The sequence below is a fragment of the Microtus oregoni genome, unplaced genomic scaffold, assembly GCF_018167655.1.
Source record: "Microtus oregoni isolate MIOR12 unplaced genomic scaffold, Mior012 000023F_ref0000262, whole genome shotgun sequence".
Taxonomy (NCBI): domain Eukaryota; kingdom Metazoa; phylum Chordata; class Mammalia; order Rodentia; family Cricetidae; genus Microtus; species Microtus oregoni.
Window position 1 is genome coordinate 5,410,462 of NW_024543082.1, and position 16,303 is coordinate 5,426,764.

General features: G+C 40.4%; 1 protein-coding gene across 1 annotated transcript in view; it reads right to left on the reverse strand.

Moving 5' to 3' along the window:
- The window catches only part of LOC121462035 (protein mono-ADP-ribosyltransferase PARP14-like), a 29,613-nt gene extending 13,776 nt beyond the window's left edge, over positions 1-15,837 (reverse strand). Inside the window, exons 1-2 of the mRNA XM_041673460.1 lie at positions 15,681-15,837; positions 1,054-2,846 (exon numbers count right to left, since the gene is read on the reverse strand). Coding sequence (XP_041529394.1) covers positions 1,054-2,846; positions 15,681-15,837 — 1,950 coding nt within the window. The remainder of the gene's footprint in view (positions 1-1,053; positions 2,847-15,680) is intronic.
- Positions 15,838-16,303: the final 466 nt, after the last annotated feature.

A 16,303-nucleotide genomic window follows, 5' to 3' on the forward strand; every position in this document is an offset into this window, starting at 1 on the left:
GGGAGAACAGTAACAACAAGAATTGCTCAGAATTGTCTGAGTGACAGAAAGGGAAGATCACCCAACTCTGAGCCCCAATCCTCTGAAGCAATTAGAAGGGTGAGACAGACATTCACTGGAGGACACAGCTACATGCAGAGCGACCTGCAGCTACAGGTCAGGAAGAAGGTAGCAGCCTGCTCTGCTTCAGATAGCTAAGGTTCCAATGAGTGGAGCCTGTGTTGGAAAGGGTATTAAATACTTTTCAGGAAGAAGGGAGGAAAACAGGTTTCACTATGTAGCCCTGGATGGGCTGGAATTCTATGTGAACCAGGCTTGCCTCGAACTCACAGAGATTTACTTGACTCTATCTCACAGGTGTTGTAATTAAAGGCATGTGCCACCATGCCCTGCTAAACACACACACGCACACACAAAATCTGGGGCTGAAGGATATGACACGGTGGGTTAGAGCAGTGGCTGCTCATGTCTATATCCCCAGTGTGTGTGTGTGTTTATGAGTGTGTATGGCTGAGACAGGAGGATTTCTGGGTTCTTGTTGCCTGCCAGTCCATCCTAAAAACATCAGTTTCCTGCAACAATTCCACAAAACAAGAAAGTACTTACACAACTCTCAACATCTGAACCTTCCTCCCACCCACTCCTTCCTCACAAAGGCCCCACAGATGGGTTCTGAGAACTGATCTTCCTCATCCACTCCAGCACCCAAGGTCACCCTTTCTCGTGTCATTGGTTAAACTCCTATCCTCTGCATTCCCCATGCTCTCCCACACCTGTAATTGACAGAAGCCAGCACTAGATGGAGCAGACACGACAGATGGAAAATGATGAAGATGAGGAGAGCCCTGCAGTGTCCCCTACTATGGACCACAGTTACCGGGATGTAGTGACCCATCCCAGAGCCCTTCAGATCCTTACAGAAACACCAGTATCTACTCCTAAGTGATTTGGGAAGAAGTCCAGCATCTATGAAAAATGTCTTCCTTTGACCCTCAATAAAGCTGGCAGAGGGCAGTGACATCACAGCACATTGTTGGTGACAGGGACACTTACCTTAGCATTCTGCACACCTTCTTCCACTAGCCGGATTTTCAGGCCTTCTGGGGACACCAGCACATAGTCCAGTGTCTGCGGTTTCTGTGGCGTTTTCCCAGGTGGCACTAATTCTAACACTCTTAAACTGGACTGGAAAGCTGTTGGGGAGGGGGCAGCTTTATATGTAGTTTCTACAGCTTCAGCAAAGGCCCCTGCAACCTTTGCAGATATGTCCACCAGATAAATCTTTTTCAAGGTGCGCCTGTCTGGCTGGCGTTGGAAGTTGTCTTTGATGGCAGAAACAATGGTGGCCACACACTGGTCTAAGGGAAAGTCAAAATTTCCAGAGCTGATAGCTGGCATGGCTATGGATTGACACTTGACCTCCTCAGCTAAGGTGAGACTTCGTTCCACAGCTCTCTTCAACAGGCTCACGCACTCCTGGGCCTTATTTCCGTCCCACCGAGGCCCTACTGCGTGGATGACATGATGGCAAGGGAGTTTGCCTGGTTTTGAGATAACGGCATTGCCAGTTAGGACCAGGCCACCATTTCTCACTATTTTGTCACATTCTGCTTGAAGTTCAGGGCCAGCTGCATTTGAAAGAGCGAGGGCCAGACCATCAATGTGTTTCAGATGCTCGTTTGCTGCATTCACGACCACATCAGCAGGAAACCGAGCCAGATCTCCCTGCTGTACAATCAGCGTGACTCCAGGGGCTATGTCCTTCTGTAAGAGGCACTTCTGCCCTTTAAGGCTGCCTTTGTCCTTCTCTGTTCCCTCCTGGAGCTCAATGACGCATCCATACAGGCGGTTGATCTCACTTTTGTAATAGGATGCTTTGTCCTGGAAGAAATGCCTAGCACCAGGCTTATCAATCTGGAACCTATTAATGCAGACTGAATCCCAGATTTGCTTGACCATGTCCTGGCACTCTAGAACTTTACTCTTGGGTCCAGTTAGTAAAATGCCTTTTGGTTCATCTTCCAGAATAAAACTTGCCTGCACATTTGCCTCCCTTATGTTTGGCCAGAATAACTTCTTGTCTGCCCTCAAATACTCAATAATCAAGAATGGTTCAATTTCTACCAGTCTTTCAATATTCATGGTGTTTTCTAAGAACTCAGAAAGCTGACTATAGACTTCATTTACTTCTTTCACACAGCCTGCAATGATGACCTCCGCTGGGGTTTCTGAAGTTAATTCATCCTTTATCATGATGCTTGCAGTGGAAGAGTGTCTCTTTTGTAGAGGGTGAATTTTCTTTTTCCAAGCATTGCCTCTAAAAACTTCCTTGTCTTCAACTTCAATGATTTTATAACTCAAGGCATCAAGCATTTTCTTCTCTGCTTCTGCCAGTGCTCTGAAAGAACAGGCCATCAAGAGAAGAGCTGTACCATTCAGTTCATATGTGGCAAGAATTTTCTGTGCTTCAAAAAGAGTCTTGGAGAATTCCTGACTGTCTATTTGCTGCAGAAACATGAAGACTTCAGAAGGAATCGGGACGTCTTTCTGAGCCATGGAATACATTTTTTTCTGGATGTCACACTTTACTTTATACGGATCTGCACGGGATCCCTTAAAGCATAGGTGCTGAGTGGCAGCATTGTAATGAATCTCCATCTTTGGATTCTCTTTCCTTAGATCATCCAGGAAACCACTGTGTTCCAAAAGAAAGTGTTTCCCTGGAGAAATGGCCAATTTCTCCTTCAGATTCTGCTCGTCCTGCTTTTCTACCCTAACTACATTTGTTGTTTCCAGAAGTTTTGGGGCAGGGTGCTGCTGTCGGTTCGAGTGGTGACTGATACAATCTACAAAAAAATAAAACAAAATTAGAAATATCAAAGGCATCTCTATATAATATGGAAGAAATGGCTTGCCTGCAACCCAGAGGGGAGAACTAGTTAATTGTATTTTCTGCTACTGAGCTGTTCTTTAGCCATGGCCAACCCTCCTGAGCACACTCCTTGTAATGCCACTTCTCTCTCCATTTTCTTGAGACCCTTGATGCCACTATGGCAGCAGGTAGGAGCCCAAATTCACAGCCAGGCTACTGACTCCAAACACACATCCAAGCAGCACTTTCTGTTTTATTTTTATGTGTGGTGGTGGTGCATGCCTTTAACCCCAGCGCTTGGGAGGCAGAGACTGGGGGATCTTTGTGAGCTTGAGTTCAGCCTGGTCTACAAAGCTAGTTCCTGGACAGCTAAGGCAACACAAAGAAACTCTGTCTCAAAAAACGGAAGCCAAAAGAGCTAACAACAACAACAAGAACAAAAAACCAATTAGCCATGTTTTTAAAGTTCTATTTTGTACTTGTATATACAACTGCCTCTGTCTGCAATGCTCTCTTTGCCAATTCCCATGTCTGCAATGCTCTTGTCTATAGTGTTCTTCTCTGACATGGGAGAAGGAAGTGCTTTTGTTTTATTGTGATACCAAGGACAAATTAAACCATGCTACCCAAATAGGGCTATGTCTTATACCCCTACTCCTCTATTTTTTCAGTTGGTTCTATTTATCTTCAGGACTCAGCCTACCTATCTCTTTTAAATTATCACCTTGGATAGTGGGCCCGTCAAGTGCCAATCATTGTGCTGGTATCTGAGAAATGAGTACAAGTCCTTGCTTGTATATTACTAGGATGGTATGGATCTTGAACACAAATGAATTGACTTTTGGACTTCTAATAAGGGACAGATAAACGAGGACTCAGACTTGGAGCATATACGGCCTATATATGGTCTTTAATTTCAACACTAATGGTCGGGTTGCCAAATGGATAAGTGTTGAAATTACCAGGCTTGCTAAGGATAAAACAACTATATTTTATTTATTATAAGGGGAAAACCCGAGACGCAGGCCACGGGCGCAACACCGAGAGCAGATCGCCCCACTACAATTAATCAAAGAGGTAGGCCTTTTGTTGGCGAGATCCCTGGCAAACGGGGAGCCTGTTCCTGTTCCTGAAGACCCTTCTGAGGGGTGAGAGGGATCCAGGCCCCCAGCAGGAGCCAGAAAACAGAGCAAGGGCATTTTGTAAGAGGAGCCTCTGGCCAGCAGGGAAACCTGATCTGGTTTTAAAAGACCCATTAGATAGCATCGATAGGAGGAGATGGGCAGACGCCAAGGCAAGAATTCACCTAATAATCTGAAAAACAACATGAAAACACCAGAACCCAATGATCTTATAGAAGGACTTGAACACCCTAACAAAGAGAACGTGGAAAAAATTGACTTTATGAAAGCAATAGAGTCCTTTAAACAACATGTAAAAAACGCCCTTATAGAAATGGATGGGAAGTATAACAAAAAGTTTGAAGAAATGAGTAAATACGTACATGGTACCCTGGGAAACCAAGAAAAAATGATCAAACAGGTAATGGAAACAGTTCAAGAATTGAAAACTGAAGTGGAATCAAGGAAGAAAACACAAACTGAGGACCAGCTGGATATGGAAAATCTAGGTCAACGAGCAGAGTCTACAGAAACAAGCATAATCAATAGAATACAAGAAATAGAAGAAAGAATCTCAGATTCTGAGGACACCATAGAGAAAATAAAAGCACTAATCAAAGAAAACAGCAAAGCTATCAAATTCTCAACACAAAACATTCAGGAAATATGGGACACAATAAAAAGATCAAACCTAAGAATAATAGGAATAGAAGAAGGAGAAGAGTCACAGCTCAAAGGCCCAGAAAATATTTTTAACAAAATTATGGAAGAAAACTTTCCCAACATAAAGAAAGATATTCCTTTGAATATTCAAGAAGCATACAGAACACCAAACAGACTGGATCAAAGAAAAACATCCCCTCGCCATATAATAATCAAAACACAAAATATACTGGTTAAAGAAAGAATATTAAGAGCTGCAAAGGAAAAAGGGCAAGTAACTTATAAAGGAAAACCAATCAGACTTACACCTGACTTCTCTATGGAAACTATGAAAGCCAGAAAGTCCTGGATAGAGGTAGTGTAGAAACTAAGAGACCATGGATGCAAACCCAAACTACTATACCCAGCCAAGCTATTGTTCACTATCAATGGAGAAAACAAGACATTCCAGGATGAGAACAAGTTTAAACAATACGTAGCCACAAATCCAGTTCTACAGAAAGTAATAGAAGGAAAATCGCAACCCAAGGAATCCAACATTGCCAACAGTGCCTACAATAACTCAGGCATCTAGCAACCCTTCACCAGCACAACTCAAATAAGGGAGACACACAAACTCTACTATCAAAAACAATAAGAATAACCGGAGTAAACAACCACTGGTCATTAATATCACTTAATATTAATGGTCTCAATTCAGCTATAAAAAGGCACAGGCTAAGAGTGTGGATACGAAAACAGGATCCAACATTCTCCTGTTTACAAGAAACACATCTCAACCACAAAGACAGACATCTACTCAGAAGAGATTGAGATGGACATCTTATACTCATAACAGGAACAATTCATCAGGATGACGTCTCAATCCTGAATATCTACGCCACTAATATAAAAGCACCCAATTATGTCAAAGAAATATTACTAGAACTCAAGGCAGACATCAAACCACACACACTAGTAGTAGGAGACTTCAACACACCTCTCTCTCCAATGGACAGGTCAATTAGACAGAAACCTAATAGAGAATTATTGGAGGTAATGAAGCAAATGGACTTAACAGACATCTATAGAACACTCCACCCAAATAGGAAAGAATATACCTTCTTCTCTGCAGCTCATGGAATCTTCTCGAAAATTGACCACATACTTGATAACAAAGCAAACCTCCACAGATACAAAAAAAAAATCAGTGTCCACCTGTGTCTTATCAGATCACCACGGATTAAAGTTAGAAGGCAACAACAATGCTACCCCCAGAAAGCCGACAAACTCATGGAAACTGAACAGTCAACTACTGAACCACACCTGGGTCAAGGAAGAAATTAAGAAAGAAATTAAAGTCTTCCTTGAATTTAATGAAAATAAAGAGACAACATACTCAAACCTATGGGACACGATGAAAGCAGTGCTAAGAGGAAAGTTCATAGCACTAAGTGCCCACTTAAAGAAAACGGAGAATGCATACATTGGGGACTTAAAAACACACCTGAAAGCTCTAGAAAAAAAAAAGAAGCAGACGCGCCCAGGAGGAGTAGAAGACTGGAAATAATCAAACTGAGGGCAGAAATCAACAAAATAGAAACACAGAAAACAGTCCAAAGAATCAATGAAACAAAAAGTTGGTTCTTGGAGAAAATCAACAAGATCGACAAAACTCTATCCAAACTAATTAAACAACAAGGAGAGAACACACAGATAAATAAGATCAGAAATGAAAAGGGGGACATAACCACAGACACAGAGAAAATTCAGAGAATCATTAGATCTTACTACAAAAGCCTGTATGCTACAAAACTGGAAAATGCAAAATAAAAGGACAATTTCTTAGATAAGTACCATACACCAAAGCTAAACCAAGACCAGGTGAACGATATAAATAGACATGTTAGTCACAAAGAGCTAGAAACTGTTATCAAAAATCTCCCTTCCAAAAAAAGCCCAGGACCAGATGGTTTCAATGCAGAATTCTACCAGAATTTCCAAGAAGAGCTAATACCTATACTCCTTAATGTATTTCACAATATAGAAACAGAAGAGGCATTGCTAAATTCCTTTTATGAAGCTACAGTTACCCTGATACGAAAACCACACAAAGACCCAACCAAGAAAGAGAATTACAGGCCTATCTCACTCATGAATATCGATGCAAAAATTCTCAATAAAATACTGGCAAACCGAATCCACGAACACATTAGAAAAATTATCCATTATGATCAAGTAGGCTTCATCCCAGAGATGCAGGGCTGGTTCAACATACGAAAATCTATCAATGTAATCCACCATATTAATAAACTGAAAGAAAAAAGCTATATGATCATTTCATGAGATGCTGAAAAAGCATTCGACAAAATTCAATACCCCATTATGATAAAGGTCTTGGAGAGATTAGGGATACAAGGGTCATAACTAAATATAAAAAAAGCTATTTACAGCAAGCCGACAGCTAACATTAAATTAAACAGAGAAAAACTCAAAGCCATCCCACTAAAATCAGGAACACGACAAGGATGTTCACTCTCTCCATACCTCTTCAATATAGTGCTTGAAGTTCTAGCAATAGCAATAAGACAACATAAGGGGATCAAGGGGATTAGTAATGGAAAGGAAGAAGTTAAACTTTCGTTATTTGCAGATGATATTATAGTATACATAAGCAACCCCAAAAACTCTACCAAAGAACTCCTACAGCTGATAAACACCTTTAGTAATGTGGCAGGATACAATATCAACTCCAAAAAATCAGTTACGTTCCTGTACACTAAGGATAAGGAAACAGAGAGGGAAATCAGAGAAGCATCACCTTTCACGATAGCCATAAATAGCATAAAATATCTTGGGGTTACTCTTACCAAGGATGTGAAGAATCTATTTGACAAGAACTTTAAGTTTTTGAAGAAAGAAATTGAAGAGGACACCAGAAAATGGAAGGATCTCCTTTACTCTTGGATTGGGAGGATCAACATAGTAAAAATGGCAATTCTACCAGAAGCAATCTATAGATTCAATGGAATCCCCATCAAAATCCCATCAAAATTCTTCAGAGATCTGGAGAAGACAATAATCAACTTTATATGGAAAAACAAAAAACCCAGGATAGCCAAAACAATCTTATACAATAAAGGATCTTCTGGAGGCATTACCATCCCTGACTTCAAACTCTATTACAGAGCTACAGTATTGAAAACAGCTTGGTATTGGCATAAAAACAGAGAAGTCAACCGATGCAATCAAATAGAAGACCCTGACTTTAACCCACAAACCTATGAACACCTGATTTTCGATAAAGGAGCTAAAAGTATACAATGGAAAAAAGAGAGCATCTTCAACAAATTGTGCTGGCAAAACTGGATTCAATCTGTAGAAGAATGAAAATAGTCCATATCTATCACCATGCACAAAACTCAAGTCCAAATGGATTAAAATCTCAATATCAGTCTGAATACACCAAACCTGATAGAAGAGAAAGTGGGAAGTACTCTACAACACATGGGCACTGGAGACCACTTCCTACGTATAACCCCAGCAGCACAAACATTAAGGGCCTCTTTGAATAAATGGGACCTCCTGATACTGAGAAGCTTCTGTAAAGCAAAGGACACTGTCACTAAGACAAAAAGGCAACCCACTGACTGGGAGAAGATCTTCACCAACCCCGCAACTGATAAAGGTCTGATCTCCAAAATATATAGAGAACTCAAGAAACTAGACCGTAAAAGGCTAATCAACCCAATTATAAAATGGGGCACTGAACTGAACAGAGAATTCTCAACAGAAGAAGTTCAAATGGCCAAAAGACACTTAAGGTCAAGCTCAACTTCCTTAGCGATCAGGGAAATGCAAATCAAGACAACTTTAAGATACCATCTTACACCTGTCAGAATGGCTAAAATCAAAAACACCAATGATAGCCTTTGCTGGAGAGGTTGTGGAGAAAGGGGTACCCTCATCCATTGCTGGTGGGAATGCAAACTTGTGCAACTACTTTGAAAAGCAGTGTGGCGGTTTCTCAGGAAATTCGGGATCAACCTACCCCTGGACCCAGCAATACCACTCTTGGGAATATACCCAAGAGATGCCCTATCATACAACAAAAGTATATGCTCAACTATGTTCATAGCAGCATTGTTTGTAATAGCCAGAATCTGGAAACAAACTAGATGCCCTCAATGGAAGAATGGATGAAGAAAGTATGGAATATATACATATTAGTGTACTACTCAGCAGTAAAAAAACAAGGACTTCTTGAACTTTGCATACAAATGGATGGAAATAGAAAACACTATCCTGAGTGAGGTAACTAGACCCAAAAAGAGGAACATGGGATGTAGTTACTCATATTTGGTTTCTAGCCATAAATAAAAGACATTGAGGCTATAATTAGTGATCTTAGAGAAGCTAAATAAGACGGAGAACCGAAAGAAACACATATAGGCATCCTCCTGAATATTAACCTTCATCAGGCAATGAAAGGAGACAGAGACAGAGACCCACATTGAAGCACTGGACTGAAATCTCAAGGTCCAAATCAGGAGCAGAAGGAGAGAGAGCACGAGCAAGGAACTCAGGACCGCGAGGGGTGCACCCACACACTGAGACAATGGGGATGTTCTATCGGGAACTCACCAAGGCCAGCTGGCCTGGGTCTGAAAAAGCCTGGGATAAAACCGGACTCGCTGACCATAGCGGACAATGAGGACTACTGAGAACTCAAGAACAATGGCAATGGGTTTTTGATCCTACTTCACGTACTGGCTTTGTGGGAGCCTAGGCAGTTTGGATGCTCACCTTACTAGACCTGGATGGAGGTGGGTGGTCCTTGGACTTCCCACAGGGCAGGGAACCCTGTTTGCTCTTTGGGCTGACGAGGGAGGGGGACTTGATTGGAGGAGGGGGAGGGAAATGGGAGGCGGTGGCGGGGAAGAGACAGAAATCTTTAATAAAGAAATAAATTAAAAAAATAGATATGGGATAAAACCTTAACAAAATAAATAAAAAATAAATGAAAAAAAAAACGTCAAAAAACCCCCAAAAAACCCTATTACCCAATCTGGGTGCTGGGAAGGTATATAAGTTTTTTTCTGTTTTTACATACACAAGTGTGCTATAAAAAAAATGGAAAACTCAGGAAACAGGAATTGAAAAATTCAAGCACAGCAATGTTACACAGGAAAAGGCACAGAGAGAGAGCACCTGGAGGCACCTTTATTTTGGGTCCCAGTGAAGCCATGCCTTAACTAAGACCCAACTCTTAAAGATGATTGGCTAACAAGGTTCCCCATCATCTCTCTCTTTTGTCTAAACAAGAGTGATCCAAACCCAATACAAAACTATATAGAATAGAAACAGATATCAAGTATAAAAGTCCAAACAATGTAAGCAATATTAAGCAAGTAACACATGACAAATGTTTTAATAAACATTCTATTTTAAGAAATCTAAATCTTGCATTGGAAATAAGCTTGGCTAAATCATAAGAGGAAGGTACCTATGACTACCTAATCTTCAATCCTATTGAAGGCCTGAGAAGGGAAATACTATTACTAGAGTAAACAGGAAGTACAATCAAGCAGCTTCCAAAGCGAGCAGAGACAATTAGCTACCTGAGCAATCACTCAAAGTCTCATTTTGCAACGTTGAAGCAACCAACTTGGCTAAGGCCTAGTGTAACTGACAGACCATTTTCAGAGGCAGGAAATTTTTTAGAACTGTCTTACCCTATTTTGGCAAGATTTGAAAGTCTTTTTTCTTGTGTCCTGCATATTTATTTTTGGATACCATGTACTTTGTCTGTGATTGAGGCATGGGCAGTTCCTTGTCCAAAGGCCAATGGTGTCAAGAAGAAAACAAACTCAGAGTGGAGTGTCTTCGGTGCTCAATATTCACTCGGGAATAGATTGGTGCTGTCAGGAACAATCGTGTCTCATGTCAACAGATCCCTAAGTTACTTAAATGTCGTATTTTATAGTTCCTTTAAGTGGTTGACGATTACCTATCTAGGCAGAATCCAATCTCTATGTATCGAAAGAACCTAATTAATCTGACTTTATGTGAATAACAAACATGAACAACTACTGACCTATAATATTTAATACCTGTATAACTTAAGGACTAAGGCTTCAGGATATTAAATAATCAGTAAGCAAATGTGCAGCAAATGAGGACAATAACCTCAAAATGTAAACAATGTATAAGTATCTTGTTTAGAGGTAAGAATAATATAGAATACAATATGAAAATATATCCTAAAGGTAGTCCTAAACAGAGGAAGAAACATGTATGTATATAATCTGTCAGAATAACTTTGCATAGGTGCACAAATACTGAAAACAGAAATAACAAATATAATTTAACTTGTATCAATATAGAAAAACTATACCAATATAAATTATTCATAAATAATAGCTCACAAATATTCACTCCATTACCCACTATTATTATCCCTTATTTTTTGAATAAACACAGTTTTCACCCCAATCCTACACCTCCTGTGAACTTGACTGACATCTTACTGCCGTGCTCATGGGACATGGGGGCTTAGATTTGGAAATTTTTCATGTTTTAGGTAGAGCTGGGTCTTGTTTATGACAATGATCTAATAGAGCAGTCATTTTCTTTTTCATGTTTATGTATTTCATGTTTCATGTATATGCCAGTGTATGTGTGTACGTGCATCTGGAGGTCAGAGGACAACTTGTATGAGTCCTAAAAATAAAACTCAGGCTGTCAGACTTTATGGCAGTGCCTTGGCCCATTCTGCCATCTTGTTGACTGTGGCACTCATTTTACCCATTAAGTGGGCTCCCTCTTCTCCATGTGTGTGACCATGAAAGGGTTACATTATGAGAAGTGCTGTGTGGTAAAATAATAGGAAAAAGGGGAGTGGAAGTTGCCTGCTTGGGTTCAATTCCAGTTCCTCCATCTCTCAGCAACATCAAACCCCTGTCACAGAGTTGTTGAAAGTAACTAACAAATTAACACACACACACACACACACACACACACAGATTAGCAGGTGTCTGACACTAAGCACTAAGGGTAAGTTTGTTGACATTAGTGCCTTCCAGAAGTGTGGCATGGTAGCAGGCCAGTCTTAACTCCTCCCGGGGAAGTAGAGAAAGAGTTCCAACTCCTTACTTGGAATCACCTGGGACTTTTTATTTCTCCCAGTATCCCACCCCACCCAAACACTCAAACAGTTATATGATAAAGGACAGTTATGGATGCCCATTTCGAACTTGTCTAAAGGTTAGAGAGTTTCAGCTTGTTCAAAGTTGTTGACAAGTGTGGCTAGACACCATGACCTAGGATGTGGTTGCTTGTAGGAGAATGTAAATAAAGTAGTCCCACACCAACTCAGAACTGAGCATAATAAAGGGTTCTTTATTTAGGTGGGGACTCACTGATCATAGTCCTCTGCATGAATGGGGAATAGGAACTGAATCCATCAGCCAGGTGAGAGTGGAGAGAGAGAGAGGGCATGCGAGCATGCATGTTTTTGGTACCCAAGGCCATGCTCAACCTGGTCCAGCATCTCAAAGCCATTGGCTGAAAGAGGTCCCCAGCATGTCCCCCTTTTGTCTAAATAGGATCATTCCAAACCCAATACAAAAGTATATATAATAAGAACATATATCAAGTATAAAAATTAAAACTGTAACCAACATAAACAATATTAAGCAAGAAACATATGCTGTTTGTTTCAATAATTATTCTATTCTAAGGAGTTTGAGTCTTGTATTAGAAATGGCTTGGCTATGTCATAAGAGAAAAGTAACTATAGCTATCCAAGGGAGATAATATTACTTGAGTAAGCAGGAAGTACAGTCAAGAAGTTTTCAAAAAGTGCAGTAAATGATAGAGACAACGGACTACCTGGACAATCATCCAAGGTCTCATTTGCAACCTTGGAGCAACCAAGTTTGGCTAAGGTCTAGAGTAATTGACAGACTATTTTAAGAAGCAGGAAAAATTTCAAAATCATATTACTCTGTCTTGGCAAGGTTTGACAATCTTTTATCTTGTATCCTACTTTTCTAGTCAGGACACTGTGCATTTTGTCAGTGGGTGAGGCATAGACAATTCCTTACCCAAAGGCCAGTTTTGCCATGAAGAAAACAAGCTCCAAGTGGAGTGTCTTTGGTACTCAAAATTCTCTCAGGAGCCTGGTGGAGCCTTGCTGGTAGGCCACAACCTTGTAATGATGCACAACTTAATAGAGATGGTTAAGTTAAGATATAAAAGCTAGCTAGCAATACACCTAAGTGTTTGGCCAAGCAATGTTTTAATTAATACAGTTTCTGTGTGATTATTTTGGGTCTGTTGGGCAGGAATGAGTGAGCAGTTAACGTCTACAGATTGGCGTGCCAATGTGGGGCTGACTATATCCACATAAAACCTGAGAATTCTAGACATAAAAAACAAAAAACAAAACAGAGTTTAGTGCAGCTTCTTGGTAGACAATTTTGGTTTTTTTTTGGATGGGCTCTGTTTGTTGGCTGTGAGCAGGGGTGCTGTGGCTGCTTTGAAAGGTTTACTGACTCAGTTTTAGTGGCAAGGACTGTGAGGTTGGTTTCTTTACGGGAAGACTTCCTGGTTCTCCAGCACAAATGGCTCTCATTCTTTTGGGAGGTTTGGTTATGGAGCATTTAAATGGGGTTTGTGAGCAGAGTGCTACAACTTGCTTAATGTCAACATAGATGTGCTGTGTGCCTGGAAATAGGACTGTGGGCATGGCTTACAGAGCTGGCACTGAAAGGACCCCCACCATATTGGCCTGGGCAGAACTAAAAGACAAAGCAACCTTAGTCCTAGCCACACTGTTTAGCAAAAAAGGATTACAGATACACAGCAGGACAGATTCAGACATAAAAGACCTTTAAATGAGGCACAGTGTGTTTAAAAAATATATGTAGGCTTGAAAGAGAAAAAGAAATATAAAGAGCTATAAAAAGTAAAGTCTTTAAAGAGGCAATAAATTTAATATAAAAGAGTACAGACAGTCATAGATTAAAGGATTAAAGAAAAATAAGCATATAGAAAAGAAATAAACACAGAGCGTCTGAATTATATATATTATTGTATTTTTCTTGAATTTTTTGACTGTGTAGGAGCTAAGTACAAAGAGATATTTCATTGTATTGGCTGCTAAGCTAAACCAACATATATATTTTAAAGGTATCTTCACTTCAAAATTTGGGTCTAAGGATTTGTTGATTTGGAAAAGAGGTTCTGTTTTTGTTTCCACAGAGGGTGAGAACCTGCGAATTCCTTCTAGATTAACATGGATTGATGGACCAAGACCTCCTAAAAGGTCTCCATGAACCCCAAAATTACTTCATCCAACAAAAAGCAAGAAGCAGTTTGGAGAGAACTACGCCCAAATTCCCTAAATAATTGTGTATAAATGTTTGTTTTCATTTAAAGAGGAGTATGCTATAGAGATAAATATTTTGCATTGGTATGGATCTTGCTCTATTGATACAAACTTAAGGTAAATATTTCTACTCTTGATTCAGGTGTTGTGTTTGTGCAGCTTATTTACAAATGTAAGGTATAATTAAATAAACAGGTTAATAGATAGTCATATATAATACTCAAGCTTATAGTCAAGTTAGGTTTTCTATATGTACAGAGATATATTTCAGATGGATAGGTATTCTTCAAACCTTTCAAAGACTTACAAAATATGGCATTTAAAATGTTTCAAAAACTTAGGGTTTTTCATGACCTTGAGACACATTTGCTCCTGGCAGTACCAATCTAATTCAAGAGGATGCTGGGTATTGAAGAGGCTTTTTATGGAGTTAGTTTGCCATTTGGGCAAGAAACTGCTCTTTCCTGGATTGCCTGATGCTATGCTGTATGAACTGGACATACAAAGACCACAGAAAAATGACTGCTAAACTTGCCTAAGGGTGAAACAGTTCCTGCTTTATGAAAGAATCTGCCAGACATTTTAAAAGACACAGAAAAAAAAGCAACCAATAAGCTTTGTCAGTACAAGGCATAAGAGATCTTCAAATTTCCTGCTTCATAGAAAAGTCTGAAAAAAAAACCTATGAGCCTGAAGGCTAAAGATGGATACTGCAATGATACAAAAGAACTCTGGGTTCAGAGACATCTCTGTTAATTAGAGTTTTGAAAGTTGTTTACAATGCACTTCTTGTTTACTTAGGTAATATATCCTTCTGGGGTCTTTGATGGAGTTAAAGAACAGATAGCTATAGTTATACTTTTCCATAGATATTATAAAAGATAAATTAGACATAAAACTTTAGGCTCACAAAGACAAGGTAAACAATAGAATATTTTCCTTAATTTTTCAAATGTAAATGGACTAAATATTGTAACTATAATTCTTGATTGGTAGCTGTTATGCTGTATGTAATCTTGCTATGTTAAAGTTAACAAAACATTGTTTTTATTTAAATAAAAAAGGAAGGTGATGTCCACAGCCACTTAAGGACACTCTGGGGCAGCTTAAGGACAAAGCCAGAACTTTGGCCAGGCTGTGGCATAAAAGTTCCTGGGTTTTTCCCTCCTCAAGCTCACCTCCCAATGACACCCCTCCCCAGCTAGAACCCTTGGTGCTAGCTGACCCACAATTCCTCAAAATTCTTAATTCTTTAACTGCATCAGTTGCATAATAAAAACAGGGAAGTAAAGAAAGGAAGCAACCAAAGAAGGAAGGATCAAAGAAAGAAAGAAAGAAAGAAAGAAAGAAAGAAGAGTAGGGGGAGGGAAGGAAGAAAGGAAGAGAGTGAGAGAAAGAAAGAAAGAAAGAAAAAGAAGGAAGAAAAGAGAAAGAGAGAAACAAAGAAAGAAAAGAAAAGGAAGGAAGGAGGGAAGGAAGAAAGGAAGAGAGAAAGAGTAAGAGAGAAAGAAAGAAGGAAAAGAAAGAAACAAGGAAAGAAAGAGAGGAAGGAAGAAGGAAAGAAAAAAGAAAAATCAAAGCAAGGGAAGCTTCACAGCACCAGGAAGCTCCTGGAAGAGCAAGGAAAACCGCCCCTCCAGGATGCACTTGCCTCCCAGATTCTGCTCCCGAGGATCTCCTGCTCCCAAGGTGCTGCTCCGAGTTCTGGGCCTGCCACCCGTGGCCCTGAACTCCACGCAGGGTGACCCTTCTGGGCTTTGGCGCCCCTCACCATTTTTCTGGGAGAAATTCACCAAGAAACTCTCCATGCTCCCAGGCAGGAGGACCACCTCTCACTCCTCTCTGCCAGACTTCTGGTTCTGGAAGTACTTTTGCAACTTGTTGATCAAGGTCTTCGGGAGGGGAGGGTCTGGGCCCCAAGATTCATTGACCAGCAGCGGGAACGGTCTGGACACTGCAATCCTGGCTGGCCTGGGAAACTGCGACTGCAGGGTCCCCTCAAAGTTGCCGAGACTCTTATCTGAGGTAACTTCTCTTTTGCTTTCATTTTCTGGAAATTCTTCCACGCCCTTACTTTTTATTTTCACCTAGCTGTCTCCGGATTGGAATAATGCAAACCCCCACCCACACACACACCCAAGGACCCTGGGCACACCCAGTCCCAGTTTCTTCTGCACTCAGCAGAAGTGAGTCAGTACTTCAGAGCGGGCAGTCCCCAGGATTCTGGTCACCAGTACACCTTACATAGCTGCTCCCTAGCTGGGCTCCTCCTAC